General features: G+C 43.1%; 1 protein-coding gene across 3 annotated transcripts in view; it reads right to left on the reverse strand.

Moving 5' to 3' along the window:
• Window positions 1-18862, reverse strand: part of LOC122810355 (zinc finger protein 585A-like) — a 534209-nt gene that overhangs the window by 106079 nt on the left and 409268 nt on the right. The window contains exon 6 of one of the 3 annotated variants that reach the window (XM_044081936.1): window positions 5592-6994. The exons of the other annotated variants lie outside the window; for them this stretch is intronic. Within the exon in view, the coding sequence (XP_043937871.1) occupies window positions 6945-6994 (50 nt within the window). The 3' untranslated portion in view covers window positions 5592-6944. Of the gene's footprint in view, window positions 1-5591; window positions 6995-18862 lie in introns of those variants that run through there. 3 annotated transcript variants of the gene reach the window in all.

Below are 18862 nucleotides of genomic sequence, written 5' to 3' on the forward strand. Positions count from 1 at the left end.
AATACACATCCTAGAGAGCTATTGAGCACATCCAATCATTTTTCTCCAGGAACGGGAGGGTAGACTGATCCGTGACCATCCAGAATTTTGTGTGTCTGACGAACTTGTTTAGGATGCTGAAGTCCAAAACTGGCCTCCTGTCCCCTGCCTTTTTTGGCACTAAAAACAGCCTCAAGTAAAATCCAGATTCTATCTGGTCTGGTGGGACTGTTTGGATGACTCTTTTTAGGAGCAGCTTTTGAATTTCCTGTGCTGTTGCATCCTATTGATTGGGTGGAATGTCGGGATTTTGCCTTCGCAGTCTCGGGTAAAGGTCTAAAGGGATATGATAACCTCTGGTAATTATCGTCTGCACACAAGAATCTGTCGTTATGGATTTCCAGGCAAGGTGGTGCAGAGAAAAACGTCCCCTGACTGCTTCAAGAGGTAAGCAATTGGGCCGCTCTTCAGGAGCACTGATAGGGCTGTCCACAGAAAAGATCCCTGATTATGTGGACCCCCTCTGCCTCGGGAGGGGCTTCTTCTTGATGAGTTCCCCCATTCTGCCCCGGGGGAAAACTCGCCACGTGTTGTGGAAAGGACCCTGGGATTTTTTGTACCACATCTTTCCACTCCTCTGATTCCTAAGATTGTTGGGGAGTGCAAATGTGTCTTTTACCTTTGGGTCAAAAAGGGAGGAAGAGTCAATGGAAGCATTGACAAAGGAAGACTTAAAAGGGTCCACAAAGTCACATAAGCGCATCCAGGAATGATGTCTCATGGCAACGCCTGCACCCACTGCTCTAGCCACCCCTTCGGTAGTATGAGAGATCAACTGTATGGATGAATTAGCTATGGATTGCAGGGTGGCAAGCTGTGAGGCAACTTTGTCACGTACCTCATCAGATACTCCTCCTTCTAGTGTTCCCAAGTGTTCCATGATCTGGTCTCTCTGGAGACAGGTAAAGTGTGCCAAGTAATTCAAGGACCGAATGGCAAAGGTCGATGAAGCATATACCCACTTCCCTACTCTGTCCATCGTCAGAGACTCCCTGCTTGGAGGATGGATAGTAGGCCTCTCCTCAGGGAGTTCTTTCCTAGTGTCCATCGCCACCACCATAGTGTCTACTGCTAAGCCTTTGGACCAATGAGGATGATCCTTTGGAGGGGAGAGAACCTTGTCTGGTCTCCTGGGCAGAGGCTCAACAATGTCAGGACTCTTTCAGGCGTGCTGCATGATGAGCTGGACTAGATCATCCGCAGGCAGGGTCACCCAGGAAGTAGAGGGTCAAGCACAAAAAGCCTGCAAGAATACAGACTCCTCAGAAGAAGGGATGGAGGGCTTCCAGTCTCCCCGTTGCTTTAACATTTCTAGTATGTCCCCAAAGGAGACATCCTCAGGGGGTGACCATGGGGACCCTTCCCCCTCATCATAGTCTGTATCTTCAGTAAGGGATTATTCAGGGGAATTCCCATGCTTCCTCTTGCACAATCTCTGTGGGGTGCTTCCTCAGCAGGGACATCTGAAAAGACTCCAAACAGAGGGTGCCCTGTGGTAGAGTAACTTAAGGTTCCCATGCTTGATGTCCCAGGGTAGTGGACTGTGTCAGTTGCAATTCAAAGGACATGTATATGTGGCATTCCAGCGCTGAAGGAACCAGCTTTGAGCCTGGTGAGGCAAGTGCCCTCTCCATCACATAGAAAGTAGGCCCACTCGAAGAGGCATGGGAGCCCAGAACTGAGAAACACAACCTCAGGGCCGAGGTCACACCCCTCTCCAACGAAAACACCCACAGGGAAGGAGCCACGAGAGAACTCGGTGCTGTCAAAAACAACCAGAACCGTAGTAGATGGTGCTGTAAAAAATATAGGCACCATACTAGGGGTCACGGTGCCGACAAACCAGTCACAATCCTGAGGATGGGTCGGCTCCGACTGAGTCAAGGACCATAGGGTAGGACCACGGCCATGGTAAGATCTACCAATGGAACTGAAGAAGCTGGAACCAGGATAAGTGTCAGCATCAAGGGCTCCTATACCTACAAGGAGGTTGAAGGAAGAATATGTCGGAGTCTGTGGAGAACATTCCTTGGCTCGGGGTGGGAGGGAGGATTTAGAAGGAGCTGGAATTCCTCTGGCTGCCAGGAGCTGATCCATGAGTCTCACTATGTCGAGTTCTGAAAGGCTCCTGGAGGAGCAGGTTGACATCCCCGATGGAGAATCAGGCCGTTCCAGAAATGGGTTCAATTGTTGTCCAAAAAAGGGATCTACTGACGGGGAATATCGGGTCCAAGGTAAGGTTTTGCTCTTCGGCACTGTGGTCAAAGGACCAGTAGGTTGCGTTGGGGGGGGACAGTAACCTGAATTGGGGAGACTATTTTTGGTGCCAAGAGGGGCTTGGTACCATAGCAGTGACTGGTACTGTAGGTGTAGTCATGGTCAGTTCCGTAGAAAAGGACGGCACCGTAGATGGAGTTTGAGGCTCCAGTGCTGAGATGGGTGCAGAAGTCACTTTCGGATGTTTTGGTTTTGGTTCCATGGGGGACTTAACAGATTTAAGCTTACTAGTATGAGCAGAGGAAGGTACAGACAGACTCCTCTTCTTATGTTTCTTTTGAGGAAGGATTGAGACCTCTGCCTCAGATAAAGCTTCCGAGAAAGGCATTTTCAAGAGACCTTTCGATATTAACTTGTTCTTACTCTCAGTCAACGTGCAGGCACTAAAGCCCTTACATAGGTCGCATGGAGGTTGAACTTTCAAGTGTGGAACACCAAGACAATAAACCCAGGACAAATGTCAATCGGAATTCGGCATTTTCCTGCCACACTTATCGCATTGTTTAAAACCTACTGTCCCCTTCTTATCAGCCATCATCACAAACAGTCTACAATTCAAGTACCAAATCACAACAGCAATGAGAGTAGACGAAACAGAGGGGCGCACACACACACACACACACACACACACACACACACACACACACACACACACAGATCCAATAAAAGAAAATAATTTTTTTTTTTTGTGGTTCCCAACAATGGTAATAAAGAATACCCAACGCGTAAAGGGAAGGAAAAAGGGGGGGAATACCAGCAATGGTATTAAAGATTACCACAGAGGTAAGGGAGGGGCCTGTACCACCAATGGTACGAAGAAATACCACAATTTGGTAAGGAATCAGGAAAAAGATCACTCAAACAGGTAGAAAGGGTAAGCAAACTATCAATGACTACTACTGGTAACATAAAAAAGAGAAAATCTCAAAGGTAGAGAAATATTATTAAAGTTGGAATAGAAAATTTAAACCACTTAGCTTGAGAGCTGGCCTGATGCATCTTGATACTCTACGTGGCAACCAAGATCTGAGGTGATAGAAAGAGGGGCACTATGGGTAAGCTTAACTTGAGAGTTTTTTGGCTGGGGTGAGCTTGTTATAACAGCAGACTCGGTTCAGAGTCATGAATGAATGAAGATTAACAATATCAGATCTGCAGTTATAGAGAAAGTCAGTGCATGAGTTCTGATCTGTCAGCTAAAGCATTTGTTTTTTAAGTATAAGCAAGCTTTGTTCACAACAAAAGAAGGCTGTGGAGTAAGAGTTGATCTTAGTGCTTGGAAGACATAAGCCAAGCTTATGTCTCTTACAGAGAGTTCAAATGTTTCATGGCTACACATCAAGAAACACAGACAGATATGGTACCTACTTAGAATAGGGAGCCTAACACATGTACAGGCTTACAGAAAACATTTAGAAACTACTTTAGACACAATTTCACTGTTGCATTAGTACAGATCCAAGAATTTTTTTCAAAAAATTACAGAATGTTATAAAATATGAACAGTAAACATCTCAAGTTTTGAAACTTCTTTAAACATTGATGAACTGACAACCTGAAGCATCCCTTTGGAGGTGCATATTCCTATAACGGCAGTGCTGTGGATCTCTGTTTTGTAAGCAATGAGTAATGGATAAATACGGTTTACTATCAAAGTTGCGAACGGCACTACGTCGACTGTCATATACTCGAACATGGAAGTTCGAAATCTGTAATGTCAAAGACAAAATAATCAATCTAGGAATGGTTTTAACATGGGTCGAGGTAGGTGTTCAGTAGTATTCCGAACTACAAACATCTCCCCTACCTCGACCCATGTTAAAACCATTCCTAGATTGATTATTTTGTCTTCGACATTACCGATTTCGAACTTCCATGTTCGACTATATGACAGTCGACGTAGTGCCGTTCGCAACTTTGATAGTAAACCGATAAATACAACATTACTATTATCTAAAATAGCAGGTTTATATTGCATGCAAGTTATACTTACTGTTACAGCTTGACTACCCTTACTGCTACAGATCTGATGTTTCAGAAGAAGCCATTGCAGTTTTCCTTTATTTATTTATTTATTTTTTTAGGTTGTAGGTCCACAGAAGGCAGCTGGTCAGTGGAAGACAGTGTGGAGGTATGGGCCAAGCCCTCAAATGCCTTCCTGTTCAGAAAGTCCTGAAGGGAGTACTCCATACTCATCATCTTACAACAAAAACTTTGGTCAATGCTAAAGTTACAGACATCAGACTTGGTACCAGGCAGAAAACACACTGTGCATGAAAGCCTTTATATGGACTCAGCCTACTGTATGCCCGTTTACTACACTATTCTGGAGTGAGCACACCCTAAGACCATAACAGTCATCCAACCTGTTCCAATTAAACAATACAGTAACAACAGAAGAAAAAAAAACACCAAGAAAATTTTCCCCAGTGGGGTACTTATCTAATAGCGCTGTTCTGAACACAAGGCAAAATGCTTGACTAATGACAACAGTAGTGTGAATCATCACACAAACCATACCACAGGGAGAAAGATGATATGGATGCACACTTTGTACCTGGAATACTCTGAGAGATGTGTGTATCCATCTGTACGGGGGAATGGTGTTAAGTTTTGGAAGTGAGGTCAGACATCAGACCTTTGGCTACAGATACCCCAGTAGTCAGTACCAGTACAACATTGATCCAAAGAACATAACTATATTTCTGGGGGATCAAATATTCCCCAAGATCACCTGAAGAAAAAATTGTGATGCAGTCAGGACAGCACATAATAAGGCTGAAATTCCCTTGGGGCCAAGGATGTAAGGGTGAATGCAATGTCCAGAAGAGAAAACATCAGTATCTAGTTGGGAATTTTCATTCAATAAAGCTGACTTGCTAATTTACTAGTTTTATGCAAACAAAAATATTCCATTCTAGAAGCTGTACAAATACTAACACTTCATCAATAGACAAAGTGGTCACTGGTCTCTCAGACTTTCCAACCTGATCAGTGGAGACAGATAAACAGATGCATGCTAGAATAGCTGCTGACAATTACCTCTGTTCTGACTTGCAGCCTGATTCCTGCATGCTGTACGGCACTAAGATAAGCTAAATGAATGCAATCTGCAAGCAGATTTAAAAAAAAATACATTAAAAATGATATGTCAACAAGAAGCTTTCTTCAGAAATAACGTGAAATATAATTTGACTGAATTCTTGAATAATCCTTTCACCTGATTTTATATTTTAGGTAATTTCTGAAGAAAAGGAGGAATGAAGACACAATTATTCATTTTATTTATTTATTTGTTTGTTTATAAAATGCATTAACAATTTGTTTCTAGACTCTCAAAATGATGCAGTGACATGACACAGTCCTATACAATACAAAAACACCATATGAAAAGATCAGCAGCAAACGATTAGGATGGAGAAAACAGCATTTTGTTTGGTCCACAGATTGCAGTTTCATCTCTAAGGACTGAGTACGGTTAAAAAAAAACATTAAGCATCCCAGTTAAAATAAAAAAAAAAAACATCCAGCTGTTGATGGACCATGCATCACATCATTACAATGAAAAGAAAATTTTTAAAGTGATACAATACACTCAAATTGATTGACAATCAGAAATGAAATTTCATAAAGATTAAAAATGAAAAAAGGCACAATATTACACACAATTGATACCATCTATTCAATTTCATTAACTTTTTTTTTTTTTTTTTTTTTTTATAAAAGTACTGAAACTTGTATAGACAAGTTAAAAAAGTTTGTTTAGTCCAGGTGGGAACATAGTGCCCAAGTTTAAAATTCATAAACACTCCTCATCAAGAAGTTTGTGTTTATTTTTTAATATCAAATGAACTGCCAGTACCTTATTAATGGCAATGTACGTGATTATAGCACTACAGTGTTTTAAAGTATGTCTAAAGAGAGCACTACAGTTCTGATTGCAAGTAATATCACTGTCATGCAAGGAGAGGCCATATTTTCAAGATGGTAATGTCCAGACAATGTAAAAGGAACCACATACAATATACAACATACCATATGGATATATAAATTTTGTTTTCATTATTTTTTATTCCCTTGTAAAAGTGATGTATTAAAATGTTTACTATAAGAGATGTGTGCTCACAAACACTGGACCAGCCTTGTATATGAAAATTGCTGACGCACATTTACAGTCACCAAAATACAGCTTTAAAGCAGAAAATGTGCAAAGCTCTGTTGCGTTCATGTAAACCATTTGTACAGTGTGCTGAATCTATTGTATTATTTTTAAACAAAAACAACAAAATGGAAATTAAATATGCAAATGTTATGACAAAATTACATTTTGCAGCCAAGGTTGTTCACGTCATTGCATGTTTTCCGATTTACTTTCAGGCAGTATGCTATCAGCCATTGCACATCTATTCAACTTATATTACCTATGTCTAGGTTCTGCACAATAAATAAATAAATATAATCTCAATAGCACTTCAGTTCTACATTGTTGCTAGAGTAAAATAAGCCAATTGTGGGGCTTTGTCTTATAAAAGAAACCTTAGTGGTAGAAATTATATCAGTTTCTGCATTTTATCAGCATGGAAGTCTATGTCTTGCACATCTTGCTGGGCTGAAGTCAAGGCAGCAGTCTATTTCTCCATTTCCAGGTCCGTAGACTTACCGCGTGAATTGCAGACACCTAAAGAAAAGCATGCACCAAGACACAGCAGTGTAACTAAAATACGTTCATTATTTCTCATTAATAATTCTGAATAAATATTAATTTATATAGCTTCCCAACATGTCATAAATAAAAAAATAGGATTAGGAAAATATCAAAAACACTGTGAAGGTAAAAAAAAAAAAAAAAAAAAAAGCACACTGACAACAGAAAGAAAAGATCAAGGACATGCACTGCATAAAATCTGAAGTAGTAGTACTCAGGTTGGCATGCCTAACATATTATTGGCTGCAAAAGGAATGATGGGAGAAAGAACAAGGCTTCTGGCTGTTCTAAGGATGGCAAATGGAAACACTTTCCATAATACTACATATTCGATGAGATAATCATTTCAATGGGACTTCGGATAAGGTGGACCTACCTCAATCAGAGGCTTCACCGGATGAAGAGAGTGGAAAAGAAGGGCATGGATATGGACTGTAACAAGTACTGTACTCAAACATCTACAATTATGGGAAATTTGTAACAACTGCATTATGCTGATTGTACTATTCACTGTTGCAGTCCTCACCTATTGGGTGACTCTCAGAGCGTCTTCCAGTGGGTGGCTATCCCAGATGTAATCATTTAGGACAGAAGATCGTACAGGATGGCACAGTGAGCTCTGCCCTAGCCTTGTATACAGTCCCCAGATTACATGTATTGAAAAGGTGTGGATCAAAGACCATATACCTGCTTGTAACATGGACTGGGTATTAACCCCAATAAGGACAGCTGTGGCTCTGGTTGGGTGTGCTGTAACATGCACTGGTCTAGTCTTTCCATAAGTGGAGCAAAACTAGGAGAAACAGTGTGCCAGCCATTTCAGATACTATTTGTTAGTTAACTAGCCTCCCTTTCCTGATTTCTCCAAATAGCACAAAATGTTGTTCTTGTTTATTTCATTTCTTTTGTTTTATGCAAGTAAAATCTCAGTTGTCTATGTAGTCGGACCTTTCCTCCTTGTTCTGTGGTTTAGGAAAAAAAGAAACAGGGAGGTGTGGATAGCAGAATCAAAAAGATCTGTATCACTGCCTTTGGCATAAAGGATGGGCTAGTATAAAGGGATTCCTTTGGAAGATCAGAAATAATTCCTTGCACATCAGGGCTTGCAATTTTGAAATTCTCCCAGATGTCACAGCCACCAAAAACAGCACCTTCCGGGATAAGTACCTGAGGATGTCTGAAGCAAACAATTCAAAAAAAGCCAAGGTTACTTTCCTTAACACACAGCTGAGATATGTTGTTGAAATTATTTCCCTTCTAGGTGGTCTAAGATACAATACCCCATTTATGAACTCTTACTGGTAGTTGAGAATATAAAGTTGGGGGAGGAGTTCAGAGTAAGACAAGCTAGGGGAGAGTACAGGCATGGACCTGTAAAGAAGCATAAGACAGGCCCATTTTGTACAGGTCTGAAGGGTAATCCCATCACCAGTCACACTTTGGCTTCATTTGAGTCTTGGTCTCTGGAAAGGCAACAAAGGGAGAATCTTTCTTCCATTTTGCTAGGTATGACTCCCTTGTATTTGGTTTCCTAACTCCTCTCATGATGCTTAGCATTTCCTCTGAAAACATATGCCTAGCTAAGACAACAGTTACATCATATCCAAGCAGACAGCCCTGGTATAGTTAGACTGGGGTGCATGAGGGACTTTTTTGGGTCAACAGGTGCACATGCTGAGATAACCATTTTTGCTCTTCTCTTAATAGGCTTAGCAGAATGGAGACAAATGCTATCTGGACCCTAAAGGGACTACGAACATGTTTTATGGTCTACCCTCCTTGATCTTTAGAAATACCCTGGGATCAAGTGAATGGGAGGAAAATTGTACAGAACTAGATGTTCCCAATTCAGGGGGATGGAATCCATTTTCCACACTTTCTCAGCTGCCTGTTTTCTGGGGAAGCAGAAAGGTCTACTTTTATCAGATTCCCACCTTATGATCAGATCCATGAATGTTTCTCTGTTCAACATTGATTTGTGTTGGTCTGACTGAAACATGGTCAGCAGCTCTGCAAGGACAATAAACTGAGAAGGAATGTAGGCCACCCAAGTGTCAGATCTAACCTCCAGGGTCATCTCAAATACCTGCATTGATACAGGAGTGGGCTCCCCTTGCATGATCTACCACATAACAGTAGCAGTGTCTGCAAGAGTTTGGAAAGTCTGCTTTGCTCAGATCTGTTTAAATGATCTTAATGTCTGCAGCCATCATTTCCTTACATTTACATGTTTCTTTATCATACCTTTGTCCCATGTGCCCTAGACTCTCATTTGCCCTAAATAAACCTCCAAAGCTAAGTCTGAAGCACCTATGGTTAGTGTTTGTGCAAGTTGTGCAAGACTGAAGGGTACTCCTAAGTTGAGCTGTACCTGCATTATCCACCATAAGAGTTTCTATGTGCAAGGAAGGACAAGAATAAGGATTTCTAAAGTGTTGGCACGATCTGTTCCTTAGGTAATGATGTAACTTACTAATGGATAGTTTTGCTACAAGCACCATAGCAATGTATGACCCCATCTAACCTTGCTGAGAAATCTCCTTGCTGTGATCAACTCTTTCTCTACCAGACTCTGGATAAAGAGGGTCAGATGCAGTACCCTATCCTCTGTGAGGAATGCCTTGTGTAACTGTGCACAGTAATACCTCCAAAAAAACATCTCTCTTTGCTTTGACCATGTTTGACATGGCCAGGCCGACAGCCCTAGGTCTTGTAAACAAGTAAGGGTGAAATTAAAGGCCTTCCACAGCTCCTTCAGGGAATCTGCTTGTATCAAGCAATCATTGAGGTATATGTATATGTGGGTGTCCTTTGTTCCTATAAAACGTAGGACTGAGGGCCAGGCATTTTGTAAAAAAAAAAGTCAAGGTGTAACTGTTAAGCCAAAGGGCAAAGAAATGAATTAGAAACTATCACCCCCTGCTTCAAATCATAAGAACTTTCTGTGGTTCCCGACTATGGAGGATATGCAGACAAGACATCTCATAGATGCAGTGTGACCACAAAGGTCTGAGGGGACAAAAGATGTAGAATTGCCTAAAAGGGTTAATGTTATGAATTCTGAGGTAATCAGGAATATGCTTAGTCTTAACATGCCCAGAACAGGCTTCTATGTGCTCTCTTTCTAGGTGCTAAAAACAGCCTTAAGTGAAACCATATGCTTTCTTCTGCTTCTGGTACTCTCTTTGACTCCCTTGCTTCAAATGTTCTTTCAAAAACAGAGGGACCAGGGTCACTTGTTCTTCTGGAACTGACATGATACCCCTTATTTTTGTTCTGCTTTGGATCTGGAACCTATATTTCTGTTTCAGGATTTTGGTCTTGTATTATGCTTTCCTATTTTGAGCAAATAATACTAAAAATCCTTCTTTGGAGGGGTAAAGATGGGGGGGGCAGGTAGGTCCACATGTTGGCCTCAGGAGGGTTGGAGGTAGGAGTAGCAAGGCTGATTTATGACTATTCCCTCTGGAAGTCTTAGGCCTGACTGGTCGCAGGCTTCTCTTTGGGTTTTGCTTGCCCTTCTTTCCTGGAGCTAGCCTTCTTACCATTACCTGACTTGTTTTTCTCATGCTTTGGCTATACAGGCCAACTTGGCTGGATGTTTTCTGCACAGCTTAGGTGCCTATGTGTGAAATAAGGTACTTGACAGGTTGCAGTCTTACTTTTTTAACACATCTTTTGAACACACCTTCAATAGGGAGTCCAAAAAGATCTTGTCCAGAATCTCTGCCTTCATGTGCCCTTGCAGGGACTGTATCCTCAGCCAAGAATATCTTCTAATAACTGACTCTGTTGTTGTCAGCCTGCATCCACTGCATCATAACACATTACCAGAAGTGTTTGATAACCTGGGCTGGCAGGTCACATAATTCAGCCCTCTCCTATTTAGATACAGATCAACGATCCCCTCTCTGCCTCATGCCTTATATTCTCAAGCAGGATTTGCTGATAGTTTAGCAAATGGGTATGGCAGTTTAGCAAATGGGTATGGCAATTTAAGGCTCTGAAGGTACATGCCTTTATTTTCAAATTCATTGAAAATCCCACTCATGATGTCACTGGGAATACTGTTCCTGGATGCAGGCAAAGAGGATCTCTTGATAGAATCCGGAGAAACCACAGACGATCAGCCAAAGGATTCTCACACAGGCATTTGTGGGAATTCTAGATCTGGAAAAACTGGGTCTATATTAAAACATCAAAGTTTCAAAACTTTGAATGTTCTAATATCGACCCCTATTCAGCGAAAGCTGAAAATATCGAAGCAACAGAAAACCAAATTTTTTCCTAGGGAAAGAATTTGATTGTCCATTTCTGTTGCTTCGGTATTTTCAGCACTGTGGTGGAAAGTTAAGTGTGCGATTGAGTGCGGGTTAGGTTAGTTAGGGTTAGGGTGCGGGTTAGGTATGTGCGCGATTGTGTGGACGTGAGGGTTAGGGCAGGTTAGGTGAGTTAGGATTAGGGTGCGGGTCAGGTAAGTGTGCGATTGTGTGGACGTGAGGGTTAGGGCGGGGTAGGTGAGTTAGGGTTAGGGCGCGGGTGAGGTGAGTGTGTGATAGTGACGGACCTTAGGGTTAGGGTTTGGGTTTGGGTTAAGGTAAGTGGATAGCTAGTGGTGTGTGTATAGTTTAGTGTAGGGTTAGGTGTAAGATTTTAGGTGTATGTGTGTGAATTGCTGTTTGTTTGGTGTGCTTGTGTTGTGTGTATGTGTTTTGGAACAGCAAATTTTTTCCCTAGGAAAATATTCGCTGTTCTGTATGTTTGATGTTTTCAGCTTTCACTGAATAGGGGTTGATATTAGAACATTCGAAGTTTTGAAACTTCAATGTTCTAATATAGACCCGAAAAACTGGTCAGGTTTCCCCACAGAAGGGGGTAGGGAATCTGATTCTAAAGATACATTAGTAAATACATCTGCTAAGACATCAATAACTACTGGAGCTGCTAGTGATGTAGGCACAGGAAGACGCATGAAAGCATCATATCTGAGCTGTGCCTATGAGTTTTCCCTAGACTCATATTAGATCTCCTCTTTCATCTTGTGAAGGGTGTCCCCAAAGATGAGATCCTCTGACAGTGAAGCAGAACACAGGCTACTTCATACACAGAAGCAGAAGGGAATTGGTTAGTATAAACCATCTCATCTGGCTATGAATCTGGGATATTAGAAACATCCAAATGGGAAGGTTCCAATCTTCTTTTATGTGAGACCCCTGACACCTCAGAAATTTCCAGTGTTAGCTACAAGCACTAAAAGAAACTCAAAGTCCTGAGCCAGATGAAAAAAAATCTGCTGTGCAGGGGCCTGGGAAAATGGACTGGAATAGTCTCTACTCAATCTAAGCCAAAGCAAGTTAGTGGGCACCAGTTTTGCCTCTGGTGCCATATGACTTGGCTTCCCTGGGGAAATTGCCCCTGTGGAACTCTTTTCATGGGCCATTGAACAAGACTTTCACAGTCTCAGGAAACCACCTTACAAACTGAAATTAATTGAATACCACCTTCAATTCTTCTGATAACAAGCTGAGAGCCAAGAGCTACTGTCTTCAGAGATGGCTGACATCTTGACGGCTTCAGTCTGGAAGGACATATTAGCAGCTAAAAACACATCAGCTCATGAAGTAGTTATGTCAGATGCTTAGGCTAATAATAAATGCCAAAGCCAAGGACTGCAAAAACTGTCTCACTGAAATCAGTGATCTGATGTTGTCAGTCTTCATTCATTCTTGACTGTTGGGTCTCTGCTCCGACACTCAGAACCGACTCGGCTGTTATATCAAGCTTGCACCAGCCAGAAACTCTCAAGCCAAGGCTACCCATACTGCCTCTCTTTCATTCCCCCCAGACCTCATTTGCCACATAGAAAATCGGACGTGTCAGCCGTGCTCTCAGCTAAGTGCTAAATTTTGTGATACATATTTCTATATATCTACTCCTCATTAATTCTTTAATTGTTGCCTCTTCTTGATATTTGTTTTTACTGCTGTGTTTTTTGGTGTGAGCAATACATATTACCTTCTTCCTTACCTTGTCGGTAGAAGCTTACATACCATCATTGGTACAGGCCCCTCCCTTCCCTCTTACCTCTGGTAAATTCTTAAATACCACCGCTGGCATTCCCTTTCTCTTTTCTTTCTTTCTTTCTTTCTTTCCCCTTTTACCGGCATTTTTTCTACCATTATTACAGTTTAAAAAAAAATTTTTTTTACTCTGTATTCTCCATTAGTTTGTTAGTTCCATTAGTGTGCATGTGTTCATTTTATGTCCGGGCACATGCCCTATTGTATTTCTGAAAGATGGTTGAGAAACAGAAAGGAACCACAGGGTACAAGCAATGTGAGGAATGCGACAGGGAGATATCCATCTCGGATGGGCATCTTTCTTGTGTTTATTGTTTGGCGGTGCCACATTTGGAAATACAACCACCGTGAGAACTCTGCAAGAGTTTCAGTGTTTGAACCCTTGCAGAGAGGTGCAACAAACGTATCCTAAAAGGGCTGATAAAATGCCCTTTTGGTGAGGCTTTGTCTGGACATCCAGGTCTCCCAAAAAAGAGCCTAAGAAAAGGATTCATTCAGTTCCTGCATCTCCTAAACTATATGAATCAAAATCTACTAAGGGCCAGGTGCCAACTCATCCCTCAGAATAGATGCCTAAGATATCAGAATCAACACCAACTACTACTGTTCCAGCAATGAAGCCTTTCATGACTCCCATGGTGCCGAAAACTGCTGAAACTTCAAAAAATCCTATGGCATCGACTTTATCATCGGTACCAATGACCCTCTCAACACCAACAATAGTTTCCCCTAGCATACCAGTTACTTCCTCCCCTGCAAAGCAAGTTATTGGTCAACTGACCTCTGTGCCCAAGGTTGAGAGTACACCCAGGACTAGGTACTCCCATCTATAGACCCCTTCTTGGGTCAACAATTAAGCCCATTCACTGAAAGGGCAGAATCACCCTCGGGGATGTCCGTCCATTCCACCAGGAGTTTTTCAGAGCTTGATGTAGTCAGATTAGTTGATCGGCTTTTGGCGACCAGAGGTCTCCCTGCCCCATCTAGGACCTCTCTCCCATCTGGAGACGAGGTTTACTCTCCAAGGACTTCAACTTATCTTCCTCCTTCAACCTCTCCACAGGTCTTGGAGCTCTTGACTTCAATGTTCCTGGTGCCAACTACTTTGGTGCCGATGGTGGACCTCACCTTGGTTCCAGAACCGACTCTGTGGTCGGTGGCTCTATCGGAGCTGACCCACACATGGAACCGTGACTTGGCTGCTGGCTCCGAGATCACGTGATCAGTCCAATTTTTTCCACAGTGCCGTCTACAGTCCCTGGTGCCCTGACAGGTTCGAGTCCTCTCACGGCTCCTACTCTGGAGGAGGGGTTGTCAGAGTGGGGTGTGACCCCGGTTCTGAGGTTGCCTTTCTCGGTTCCGGGCTCCCATACCTCTTCAGGTGGACCTGCCTTCCAGATCATGGAGGGAGTCCTGGCCTCTGCAGGCTTACAGCCGGCACCATCCCCAGAGTGTGACATTAATGTATCCTCTGGCTTACAGCTGTTACAATCTGCTACACTGGGGCAGCAGGCACAAAGGCAGCAAGACACCCTATTGGAGGGTTCCCTCTCTTCAGAGTCCTCCTCGGATCTCCCCCTGAGGAGCCATCCAGTAAGAGAATGTGCAAGAGGAAGCACCTGGATTCTCCAGAAGAATCGGTCATGGAGGATACAGATTTCGATGAAGGGGAAGGGTCCCCTCAGTCACACTGGAAATTTTAAAACAGAGGGATTATTGGAATTCCACAAACTCATCCTCTGAGGAATCTGTTTTCTTGCAGGCTTTTCATGCCGCTCTTCTACTTCTTGGGTGACCCCATCTGCTGATGAACTGGTCAAACTCATTGTGCAGCGTGCGTGGAAGGCCCTTGATACTATAGAGCCAATTCCCGGGAGACCAGACAAAATTAATTCTGCACCCGAGGATCAGCCTCACAAGTCAACAGGTCCAGCAGTAGATGCCATGGTGGTGGCAGCTGCCACAAAGAAGGAAATTGCTAAGGGGAGTCCAACTGTCTAGCCTCCAAACTGAGAGTCCAGGATGATGGACAGATTCAGGAAGCGGGTCTTTGCTTCATCAACCTTTGCTATATGGTCCTTGAATTTTTTGATGCATTTCACGTGACTCCAAAGGGATCTGATAACTGAGCTTTCAGAAGAGCAGTGTCTGATGAGGTCCGTGATAAGGTTTCCTCTCAGCTTGCCACCCTAGAATCCATCCCCAACTCGCCCATGCGGCATATTGCACATTAAGCCAAAGGGGCTTTCAGGGCAGCGGGTACAGGCTTTGACATTAGGCGTCATGCCTGGATGTGCTTGTGTGACTTTGCGGACCCTTCAAGTCTTCCTTTATCAATGCTCCCGGCTATTTGGCCCAAAAGTCAGAGACACATTAGCCAGGTGTAAGAAGGACTGAAAGACCCTTTCTGCTGTGGGCATTCATTTTTCCACTCCACAACGACCTTATTCCAGGAATAAGAGGAGTGGAAAGATGTGGTTCAGAAAGTCCCAAGTGCCTTTTCAGGACACACGTGGCAAGTATTCCTCCTCGGGCAGAGGAGGGACTCTTCTGGAAAACATCCCTCCCATGGCAGAGGGGGCCTGAGTAACCAGGGTTCTAGGGATTCTTTCTCTGGGCAAACCTACCAGTGCTCCTAAGCAGCAGTCTGATTGCTTAGCTCTGGAGCAGTCGAGGGAAGTTTATCTCTGCACCATGCAGACTGGCACACAATAATATCAGATTATTGCGTGCAGACAATAATTACCAGAGGTTACCTTATGCCCTTCAATCTTTGTCCCAGACCACAAAGACGAATCCCCAATGTTCCACCCAGTCAGAGGGATATAGCAGCACTTGAAATCCAAAAGCTGCTTCAAAAAAAGAATCATCCAAACAGTCCCTCCAGACCAAACAGGATCTGGATTTTACTCAAGATTCATTTTAGTGCTAAAAAAGACAGTGGACTGGAGGCCAATCTTAGACCTCAGTGTACTGAACAAGTTTGTTCAACAAACAAAATTCTGGATGGTCACAGTTCAGTCTATTCTTCCGTTTCTGGAGAAAGACGATTGGATGTGCTCCATAGATCTTCAGGATGCGCATTACCACATAAAATTGGACAAATACTCCAGAGGATACCTCTGCTTCTGGGTAGGATGAAGCCAGTCATTACAAATTTCAAGAACTGCCCTTTGGTCTCACCACAGCCCCATGGTGTTCACCAAATGCATGGCAGTGGAAGCAGCTAACTTAAGGCTAAAGAGAGTCCATGTGCTTCCACATTTAAACGACTGACTCCTCTCCTTTCTACTTTGGACTCCGTTCTAAGGCTTGGAGAATTCTTAGGCCTCTCTATCAACAGGGAAAAGTCAAAACCACCCCCCCCACACAGGACATAGAATTCATCAGAGCAACACTAAACACAAGATCCTGCATTGCTGCTCTTCCTCTTCACAGACTGGAGAAGCTGAGATTACAACTACAAGTGATACTCTCTCAAGACAAAGTTCCATCTCATCAAGTCTTACAGCTCCTTGGGTGCATGGCAGTGGCAATCACCTTAGTTCCACTGGCCAGATACCACATGAGGCTACTTCAATGGCTTCTGGCATCACAGTGGTCAATATTAACTCATCCAATGTCCCACCCAATCCAAATAACTAACCGTTGCAAGCAGGACTTACATTGGTGGGTGAAGCCAGAAGACAAATTATGGAGCCGCCCCTTTCCTCCCTCTCAGCCCAAGGGCATAGTGACTATGGACGCATCCCTGATAAGGTGGGGGTGGGGGGCATTTTCAGGGAAAGACAGTCCAAGGCACTTGGTCCCCTACGGAGGCCAGTTTGCATATCAGCATCCTAGAACTGAGGGCAGTGCTCTTAGCATTGCAAGCATTCCACTCTGCCCTCCCTTCAGGGACAATTGCTATTCAGTCGGACAACATGTCAGTAATCTGGTACATCAACAAACAGAGGGGAACTAGATCCTACCCACTTTGTCGGGAAGCCCTAAGAGTTTGGTAATGGGTGATCACCTCCAACCACTTTCTGATAGCAACACACATTCTGGGAAACTCCAACATGATTACGGACAAACTGAGCAGGTGCATTCTCCTGCATCATGAGTGGTCTCTCAATACCCCAATGTTGCTCCGAAGATTCTGTGTTGATGGGGTCAGCCTTGCTGTGATATGTTTGCCTCTCCCACAAACCAGAAATGCAGCAGCTACTTTACCCTGGTCCTCCCTCGGGGGGAGTCCCTGAGAGACGCTCTTGCCACAATTGTCCCTCGGGACTTCTTAATGCCTTTCCACCAATCCCCCTAATTCCCCAATTTCTGAAGAAAGCCCAACGGTTGAGAAGCAAAGAGATTCTCATTGCACCTTACTGGCCCCATCAAGTCTGGTTTCCCTTTCTCTGGCCTCACTTAATTTACCATCTGTGGATTCTGGATCCAACCCCAGACCTCTTGTCACACCCACAGGACCTGGTCCATCCCAACCTACAAAATCTTAAGCTGACAGCCTGGTTTCTACAGTTCCAGTAATTGCCCGGCGAAATAACTCATCTTCCCCAGTACAAATGTTACTTCCCGTTTCTCATAAACCATCCACCAGAAAACCCTTTCTTAACAAATAGAAGAGATTTGCGCATTGGTCTGATGAAAAGGGTATTGATCCTTTTTCAGCCTCGATCAACAAGGTCTTGGAATATATATCCACCTATTTCTAATTGGAAGCCTCGACTTCTACTATTAGAGTCCATTAAGCTGCCACTTCAAATTTCCATAACAGTTTCAATGACCTTTCCTTGATGTCCCACTGTCTCTGCAAAACCTTTCTTAAGGGCACTTTACATTTGAAACCGCCTTTCAAAAAGCCCACTGCACCCTGGAATTTAACATTGGTTTTACAAAGTTTGGTCCATCAGCCTTTCGAGCCAGCAGCCACCTGTGTTATCAAATTTTTATCTTGGAAAACTATTCTTGGTAGCTATCACATTGGCCAGGAGAATCTCAGAATTGTACACTTTGGGTGTAAAATGCCCGTATATCATTTTTCACAAAGAGAGAGGATCACTCAGAACTAATCCCTCTTTTGGCCTAAAGTAGTGTCAGATTTCAATATTAATCAGTCCATTGATCTACCAGTTTTCTCCCCAAATTTCTCAAACAAAGCAGAATACTGTGTACATTTGTTGAATGTACACTGACAATTACTTTTTTACTTAGATAGAACAAATTTTTTTAGAAAATTGGACCAATTGTTCCTATCCTTTTTGGGTCCTAGACTGGACAAACCAGTTTCGAAAGATACTCTGTCAAAACGGTTGAGAGATTGCATCACTTTTATTTATAAACAGAATAAGCTGGACTTATCAACAAAAGTTAGGGCACATTCTACCAGATCTGTTTCCACTTCAGTAGCCTTTCATTCCAGAGATTCTATGGATGACATATGTGCAGCCACAACTTGGGCTATCCCCCATACCTTTATCACTCATTACAAATTGGATATGGTCTCCACGGGAAGAGCATCCTGTGGCTCTATGGTACTCAGGAATATCCTTCCCTAGGGCCTCCCAAGGTCTAAAGTAGCTAAGGACTCTGTCCCAACAGTCAAGAATGAATGAAGAGTGACAACATCAGATAAAGAAGTTATGTTCTTATCGTAACATTCCATCTGTATTGTCAATCTTCATTCGTTCTTGACATCCCCCCTACCTTCCCCCTCCTAAGACTCCTGGAGGTTTGGAACTAGTCCTGAGATCCTAGTAAGGTT

The sequence above is a fragment of the Protopterus annectens genome, chromosome 8.part1 (genome assembly GCF_019279795.1).
Source record: "Protopterus annectens isolate FY-2018-M chromosome 8.part1, PAN1.0, whole genome shotgun sequence".
Classification (NCBI taxonomy): Eukaryota; Metazoa; Chordata; order Ceratodontiformes; family Protopteridae; genus Protopterus; species Protopterus annectens.